This window comes from Ochotona curzoniae, unplaced genomic scaffold (assembly GCF_017591425.1).
Source record: "Ochotona curzoniae isolate NIBS_2020 unplaced genomic scaffold, NIBS_Ocur_1.0 scaffold_4505, whole genome shotgun sequence".
Lineage (NCBI taxonomy): Eukaryota > Metazoa > Chordata > Mammalia > Lagomorpha > Ochotonidae > Ochotona > Ochotona curzoniae.
In genome coordinates, this window is record NW_024467118.1 from 40,869,564 (window position 1) to 40,878,776 (window position 9,213).

At 38.8% G+C, this 9,213-nt stretch overlaps 1 protein-coding gene across 1 annotated transcript; it reads left to right on the forward strand.

Annotated features, from left to right (window-relative positions):
• The first annotated feature begins 1,003 nt into the window (after positions 1-1,003).
• Positions 1,004-3,301, forward strand: LOC121146604 (disintegrin and metalloproteinase domain-containing protein 29-like). The gene has a single exon (XM_040966113.1). It carries the CDS (start codon positions 1,004-1,006, stop codon positions 3,224-3,226), a length of 2,223 nt encoding a protein of 740 aa, XP_040822047.1. The 3' UTR covers positions 3,227-3,301.
• The last annotated feature ends 5,912 nt before the right edge of the window (positions 3,302-9,213 follow it).

Below are 9,213 nucleotides of genomic sequence, written 5' to 3' on the forward strand. Positions count from 1 at the left end.
CAGGGAGGAGCTGAATGGGAATGGAGCTACTGGGAATAGAACAAGCAACCCTATGGGATCTCGGTGCTTCCAAGGCGAGGACTTTAGCCACTAGGTCACCGCGCTGGGGGATCCTTGTGTCTTTCTGTCTCTGTCATTTCACATTTAAAATCAATAAATAATAAACAGATCTTCAAAACATAACTATAAGATACATAACAAAACATAACTCTATAATAGCAATATTTGTGGAAGAAACAACTGTTCCTTGCATGGCCCTTTCTTACAGGATTCGTGAGGAGAAAAAGGCAAGGAAATGAAAAGAAAAAGTTTTTGACAAGGCAACATATATAGCAATCGAAATTAAAATTGCAAGAGTTTCACTATTAAATGATTATGATAGTATTAGCCATAATAATAATATCTGAACTTGGAAAGAAATGTTATTGATACTTATGCAAATTTAATATTAAAAAATCGCATTGCAGCAATTCAAGATAATATTTATCACTATTTTAAGTCTTTGATGTGAATACATTTGTGTGAATATATAGTGTATATATCTATATAAGTATATATGTAGATATATATTGATAAATATATAGAACAGAAAATTAATTTTTCTAAAATTCAAATTCAAAGTCTATCATTTCAGGTCAATTTTTATTCTTTGTCCCCTCCATGCCTGCTTCTAACAAATTGATGCTTAGGAGTAAATTTCAGGCACTTTCTTGAATCATTTCTTGTCAAAACACTAGACATTTTATCCCATACCTGTTTCTTTCCTAAGTTGTACACTCTCATAATCACTGCCCTCCATATCTTGCTTCTTATTTTACTTATAGGGCTGCATCTCTGGTGATCCAACACTGCCACGAGACAGATCCTTATTAGTGAACACTGCACACTGACCAATTCAGAAGAAGGAGGTAGACTAGCTGTGGCTCCCATTCCTGACTTCTGCTCTCCACCACTGTTTTTACACCTGTAGCTTATAATGCCTCTGATGAAAGCCCGCCTTTTCATGAGCTTCCTGCTTCTGCTAAACTGGCTTGGGGTACTTGTGTCTTTCCCTGGACTCACCCAAGCTGAGCATCATTCAAATCACAACCCCCCAGAGGTGGTCATCCCTTTGAAGGTAACCAGCAGTGCCAGAAGCAAAAAGCCTTCAGGCTGGCTCTCCTACAGCCTGCGCTTTGGGGGCCATAGACACATTGTCCACATGAAAGTCAAGAAGTTCTTGCTGTCCAAACATCCCACACTGTTCACCTACACAGAGCAGGGTGCTCTCTTAGAGGACGAGCCTTTTGTGCAGAATGACTGCTATTATCACGGCTTTGTGGAGGGGGACCCAGAATCCCTGGTTGCTCTCAGCACCTGCTTTGGAGGCTTTAAAGGAATGTTACACATAAACAACGTCGCTTATGAAATCATGCCCGTGGTGTTCTCTACCACGTTTGAACATCTGGTATACGAGATGGAAAGTGAGGAAACACAATCCCGTACTTTGAGATCTGGCATCATACAAGACGAAATAATGGGTCAAGAGCTTGATGATTCCACTCTGAAGCAAAGTGATTATGTTGGATGGTGGGTTCATTATAGGACAGCTGAAATTGTACTGGTGATTGATTCTTCTCTATATGATTTTTATGAAAGGAATAGCTCAACATTGATCGGCGATCTATATGTGATTTCAAATGTAGCAGATTCCATTTATGATGTATTCGGGATTAGACTGATGCTTTTTTCTATGGAAATCTGGAATGATGATGATAAGATTGTAGTTGATGATGTAAGAAAAACTATTACCTTTTTTTGCAATTGGAAACATCTAAACATGTATAACCGGCAAAAACACGATATGGCAATGCTTTTCATAAACAAGAACTTAAGAGGATTAAGTGGTCTAGGGTTAGTTGCAGGAATGTGTGTACCTTATAAGAGCTGTGGAGTTGTTACCTTCTTTAAGAGAAGCCTGTCACTTTGTGCAATTGCGATGGCCCATCATATAGGACATAGTTTGGGCATGACCCATGATGATTATCCATGTGCATGTGGGAAACCTAAATGTATAATGCATTTTGATAATCCACCAACACCTAAATTTAGCAACTGTAGCTATCAACAGTTCTGGTGGTACACCGTGGAAAGGACAACATGCTTGCTGGAACATGAGTATACAACGGACATCTTTAATTGGACACGTTGTGGAAATGGTATTATTGAAGCAGAAGAACAATGTGACTGTGGAACTTTACAGCGTTGTCAAAAAGATCCATGTTGTATGCCAAATTGTACTTTAACTTCTGGGTCTGTTTGTTCTTCTGGACTCTGCTGCAAAAACTGCCAGTTCTTACCATTAGGTTCGGTGTGTAGAAAGGAGGCCAATCTATGTGATCTTCCAGAATGGTGCAATGGAACTTCCCATAAGTGCCCAGATGATGTGTATGTGGAAGATGGAATTCCCTGTAATGACACATCTTACTGTTATGAAAAAAGATGCAGTGATCGTACTTTACAGTGTAAGAGTATTTTTGGTGATGAAGCGAAAAATGCCAATCTGACTTGCTACAAAGAACTGAACGCCCAAGGTACTCGTTTTGGAAATTGTGGCACCAGTGGCGTTGTATATAACAAATGCAACACATCTGATGTCCTGTGTGGAAGACTTCAGTGTGATAATGTGAAACAAGTTCCACAACTGAGTGAGCATACAACTGCACATTGGACTCATTACGATGACGTAACCTGCTGGGGTACTGATTATCACTTTGGAATGATTACACCTGATGTTGGTGACGTGAAAGATGGCACAGAGTGTGGTGTAGAGCATCTCTGTATCCACAGGAAATGCATCCATATATCTGCTCTGGATAGCAATTGTTCACCTAAATTCTGTAACATGAGGGGCATCTGCAACAATAAGCATCACTGTCATTGCAACTATTTGTGGGATCCACCCAACTGTGTGACAGAAGGACATGGAGGTAGTATTGACAGTGGCCCACCCCCAAGGAGAGAGAGGGAGAAAAAGTTTTGTTTCTTGTGCCTAATTTTGCTTATTCTTTTAATTTTTTTCTTATGTTGTATTTGTTGTCTTTGTATGAGAAAGAGAAAAGAGCAAAAGGGTCGGAAGCCTCAGCCAGCCACACCTGTTCCTACCCCTGTGAAATTCTCAAGTCAACCTATGACACCAAAATCATCACTGAAATCTCCAGCTGGAAGCATAAGAAGTTTAAGATAATAAAAACAGTCCCAATATGTTTTGCTTATTCTTCCTTGTTTTAATTAATTTAAAGTTTCTTTTTTTACGCAAATTTGTTGTCTTATGTTTCTTAGAAAAAAATAATTTACAACATACTGGTGGTGTACCTGTTTTATATCATTGCTTCTTGATGTATTCTGCTTTACAGAAAACCAGGAGTTGGATCAGGAAAATTACAACCTGGGCTATCATTTCTTCTTACTTGTCCTCGTGTTTCCTGAAGGTTTCCCATTGAAAGTAATTTATGGTTTTAATCTATCTTTTTATTCCTCAATTTACTGCAGATAAGTCTCACATTAACAGTCCCAGTGATAACAACATAGCCCTCTGGTCCAATACATTTTGAGTTCATTGCGTTCTTCATCAATGCTCCAAATTTTCCATGGTTGCTTGGTAACATTTGTATTAGAGTTTTAACTCTCATATATAAGGTATGGATTTTACTACCTTCCAGATTCAGGGAATCCCAGCATTTTTCATTTGTTCCTTAGCTCCATTAATAAGATCACTTTTTTCCCACTAAGTTCTTCTGACTTAATAACCAGCAAGTAGCCCAATGACTCCCTTTACTAGTTCTATTAATAATCCCTATTTACTCAATTCCACATATTTGATTCTAACCCTACAAAATCACTTATGTGTTTTCTCTTTTTTGTTATAGTAAATATATTAAAATATTAGTCCTTTAATTATGGATAAAACAGAAGATGAGACATCACACTAATTTTTTCTTCATTTCCATTGTTTGAACTCTTTGGGAATCCCCTATGTCTATGAATAACTGACTTCAAAATCAGATATGATACTATTAGCTCATTTGGGCTTCTTTTGTTACAAGGTTTATGAAATAAACAAGGTAGACCTTATACTTTTATGTAACTCTCGTATATCTAAAAAGGTAAGTGATTCTTTTGAAAAAATAAAACTTCAGATTTAAAAAAGCATTTATCTTACATATGTCAGAAACGTGTGGGAAAAAAAATGAATGCAAGATCTCACAATTTGAAGGAAAAAAAAAAACATTTTCTATGAATGGTCAGCTCTTTTACTCCCCCTGGAACCCTTGAAGGTTCTTAATGTAAATTGCCATGTAAGCATGGGCAATCCAGTTAGAGGAACATGAGAACTACTTCATGCCTAAGGAGAACAAGATTAATAAACCAGAATCTTTGAAGCTTTAAATTCATTATCATTATCTTCTGTACCATTTACTGATTTTGATTTTTTACAGGGTGTTATGGAGAGACCTTTTAAAGGCAGAAAAACCCATGTAAGAATTGAATATTATGTGGAAATAAGCTTTTGTCAAACATGAGCACTGCTATTAAAAATGTTACTTCTTTTTAAGGGGGGAGGGAGGTGTTCTTGTCTATAAAAGAGTTTGCAGTATATGCCAGGGCACTGAAATCTAAAACTGTGAACATCAACACTCAATTACTGCCTTTCAAAGTTGAAAGTCTAGAGAATCTTTTATTTTTAAAAAAAATTCATAATATTTCTGATTTTTAATAAGACTATGGTATAATCTGATCTAATGCATTCCCAATTATTAAAAGCTGTTACAAATTCAGTCCATATTTCCAAATAGAAGATACAGAAAAGCCAGTTGAGAGTAAAGACAGAGTTCTCAGTCTGGTGAATAACTTTTCAAATATTCACCTCTACCAGGTCTGGGCCTGCTTTAAGCCGGAAGCTGGAAACACTCATCTGCTCTTCACAATAAGTGAACGAGCCCCTGGCCTCCCAGGATTCAAATTAGGACGTTGCTTTTGGGAGCAGAACTGGGACTCAAGCTCTCTGCAAAGAATCCAAGTATTGTGAATGGGTTTATTCTCTGAAAGAAGCCCCAGTTTCTTTTCTGTAGCACAGTAAAAAAATCAAAACTGAAATTTATTTACGTGCAAAGAGAACACATTGAAGAAAGAGGTGCAGACATGCTCGGAACAGCTGCTACACTGAGATTGTGAGTCTACCTCTAGCTGATTTGAAAGTGTAAGGGATGTTTTCTTGGATGGAACTTACATGGAAATCCACAGGGCATGGAATTTTGAATGAATCACTAGTACTGGTCATTTTTCAATACCTATTTTGGGCCCTGGCATCAGGTGCATGATGGGAGAGGGAGTGTTTGTTATGCAAATTTTATTACAATGTCCTTATAATTTGTTCATGATGATCACAGGACACAGCTGACAGCTATATAGATTATTTTTATCCAGGATCAATTATATGTATGGAAACCATGAATGTTGCAGTTTTCTATTACATGGAAGGGAGGGAGGGTTTAGACAATACTGATAGTGCCGAAACCTCAGAGATGCTCCAGAGAAGATCAGATGACCTCTGCCTGTTCTCACTGGTTACCCACCTGCCTATGTACACCCTCTCTCCTCAGAGATATTAAGCCCTTAATCTGTATGAGAGGTTGAGAGAGGAAGGTTTATCTTCTGTAACTTCTATATGCCTTTCTAGGGCATACCCTTGCATAGCTAGAGACACAAATTCTTTGATCTAGACTTTCCACTGGGGAAGCTAAAAATCACAGACGCACATGAGATGGGTCAGGGATAGATTGAGCAGGAAAGGGGAAGGTGAAAGAGAGAAAGTGGTTTACCTCCTGTGTCTACAGAAAAGGGACAGAACACTCTGTCATTACTGGGCTTATGGACTGGAAAGGGGAGTGGCTATGCAATACCTGCCCCACCCCCAGCAGAAACACATCACTAAGACATAATTTGACTGAAAGGTCACAGAGGGCAAGGAAAGTGTGGCTTCCCACTTGTGAACTTGTCCTATTTCATTCCCCCCTCAGGGATTTCCTCCCCTTAATCTCAAGGGTGGTTGAAAGATACAGATTCATTGCTGCTTCTGCATCTGCTTGCTGTTGTTTGAGATATAGGGCTCACCAATCCAATGTATAGATATATTCCCAACATCTAACGGGTTCATCTGACAAGCCAGAGAGTTTCAAGCCAGTGCCAACAGCTGTGTCACCCACATTGCTGCAATTACTCTGAGAAGTTCTTGGATTCTGAAACAAACAAGCTTATCAATCAGCATGATCAAAATCAGGAAGAAACACATTTCAGGTTGAGTGCTCTATAAAAAGGGAAGATCACATTTATTATTTCCTAAATACTGAGTGATTATAGATTGCCCCTGCGCAGATTATAAAACCGTCAATATTGAGTACAATGCACTTTTGCATGAACATACTGCCCTTAGAGTAAAAGTGACCAATTCCTTGCTCTGTAAGTCTGCATTCTAAATCCTGTTGGTTGGCTATGACAGGCAGTGTCCATCAACCCATGTATTTAGAAATTAACATGAGGTATAAGCCAAATTGCATAAAATAATAGTCAAATTTTTAAAATTAATACCATGGAAAAGTTAAGATCTTCAACTGACATGCTAAAGTAGGAAGCATTTTTCATGTGCACGCATCTATGTTATTCTCCTTTGCACCAGAGTCAGAATTGTAATTTCCTAATAAGCATCATGTGCTCTGAGACCAGGACACACATCCAAGGTTTCTGACTTCAGAGATCTTTTTTTTTTTTAAGATTTAGTTAGATTTATAGAGAAGAGAAGAGACAGAGAGGAAGATCTCCTGTCCACTGATTCACTTCCCAAGTGCTTGCAATGCTCAGAGCTGAGCTGATTGGAAGCCAGGAGCCAGGAGCTTCTTCTGGGTCTCCCATGCAGGTGCAGGGTCCCAAGGGCCATCCTCAACTGCTTTCTCAGATCACAAGCAGGAACCTCAATGGGAAATGAGGCCACCAGAATATGAACCGGCACTCATATGGGATCCCAGCACACTAAAGGTGAGGAGTTTAGCCACTAGGCTACCACACCAGGCCATCAGAGATCTTGATGTATGTGAAGCTAATAAGATTTGTGACATCGGGCCCGGCACGGTGGCGCAAGTGGTTAAAGGTCCTCACCTTGCACACCCAGGATCCCATATGGGTGCCAGTTCTAATCCCGGCAGCCCTGCTTCCCTTCCAGCTCCCTGCCCGTGGCCTGGGAAAGCAGTGGAGGATGGCCCAAAGCTTTGGGACCCTGCACCCGTGTGGGAGACCCGGAAGAGGCTCCTGGCTTCGGATCAGCATAGCATTGGCCGTTGCGCTCACTTGGGGAGTGAATCATCAGACGGAAGATCTTCCTCTCTGTCTCTCCTCTCTGTATATCTGCCTTTCCAATAAAAATTAAAAATAAAAAATAAATCTTTAAAAAAAAAAAGATTTGTGACATCAGAAGACTCCAACGGGATCAAGAACATTTCTGATAAGGACATGGGCTCTTCGAAGACTCAGATGATTGCACCTCAGGACACAGAGGGGCATAGGTGGTAACACCCTGCTCTGGTCCTCCCCTAGAGGTATAGGTGCTAAACCCACTGGCCTTAATGCAACTCCGTCAGGTTCTCTTCATTATTGTACACATCCATTTTATTTTATATGTAGGCAACCTAGAAGTAATCAATTTCCCAATATAACTTTATTTAGGGAATCCAAAGCGTACTTTTAGACACAAATTATTTAATATGTGGCATATCCAGAGTTTTGTCTTTTGTAGCGATTATACTGATGTAGACCAACTCCATCTCTCTCTCTCATTTTAAATATTTATTGTAAAGGAGGAATTACAGAGAGAAAAATTGAGTAAGGAATTAGATCAGAAGTGCAGCAGTCATGAAATGAATTAGTGCACATAAGGCATGCTGGCACTGCAGGCAGCTGCTTTACCAAATTTGCCACAACACTGGCTCCTATAGTCCCAGTCCAAGGAGTGATCTGTCTGACTTTAACCGTATCTTCAGATGGCAGAACAGTAACTGGATTTAGAACTTGAGATACACTGAAACTAAGCTCTATTGAGCCTAATGGAAGACTCTGGTATTTAATAAGGTATCCCCCTGTTTTGTATTACACAGATATGAAATGGGCCCAGTTTTGGGTGGCCATTCTTTTTTGCTCAGCTTTAAATTGACATCTCTAATATAGAAATTCCTAGTATAGAGGTCCCTTTTCTATAAATGCTTAGTCTTTTGAAAGATTCTGTGTCATTTACCTCTCTAAGAAGTTTGGGGTCTGGACACATTAAGATCATATACACACACTTGTCTATCAATTCAAACCTAGAATCGAGATCCTGTAGAAGCCTGCTTCTCCCTAGGGATGCTCAAAGATATTTCTTTGTCTATGATTTTCTAACATGAAATATGGCTTCTTTTCATTAAAGTGAGATGGAATATTTTACTGGGATGAAGATATATTCTAGGCAAACTATTTTCTGTTTAGAGATCTGAGTTTTAGTTGGAGAAGCTTTATATCCTGATTGCACAAAAAAGTCAGGTTTAATGTTTACTTCCTTAGAGGGACTGCCTATTAGTATATCACATACATATTGTAAAAATAACTGCAATCTTTGAGCTCTCCATAGCCCTTGACAAAGAGTATTGGCAAAGAAATGAGAGAAAATCATAAAGACTTGAGGAAGGACTGTCCAGGTATACTGTTAAATTATATTTGGAGATATACCTGTCCACTGAATTTGTAAACAGATACTGGGATTCTGAGCATAAGTGTGTAGAGAAGAAGGCATCTCTAGGACTATAAACTGGATTGTGCATTCAGTCATGCTCCCTGTCTCCACCTGTGAATTTGCCCATTTCTTCTGTCATGAATTTTATGAACCTATTATTGCTTATAGTAATCTCTAATAGCACCCTTTGTGTTTCTGTGATGTAGTAACAATCCATCTCTGACTTTATGCACCTGACTACCTTTTATTTTTTTTTCTTGGTTAGTCTATATAAGTTTGTCAATCATGTTCGACTTTTTAAAGAGATAGCTCTTAATGCTATTGAGTTTTATATTTCATTAGCCTCAATGTCATTAATTTGTGCTCTCAATCTTTTTTTATCTATATTGGATATGAAATGCTCTTGTTTTTATAGTTCT

Bases quoted from the DNA above. Each gene is read 5' to 3' on its own strand.
- LOC121146604 (XM_040966113.1), top strand. From the start codon at position 1,004: ATGAGCTTCCTGCTTCTGCTAAACTGGCTTGGGGTACTTGTGTCTTTC.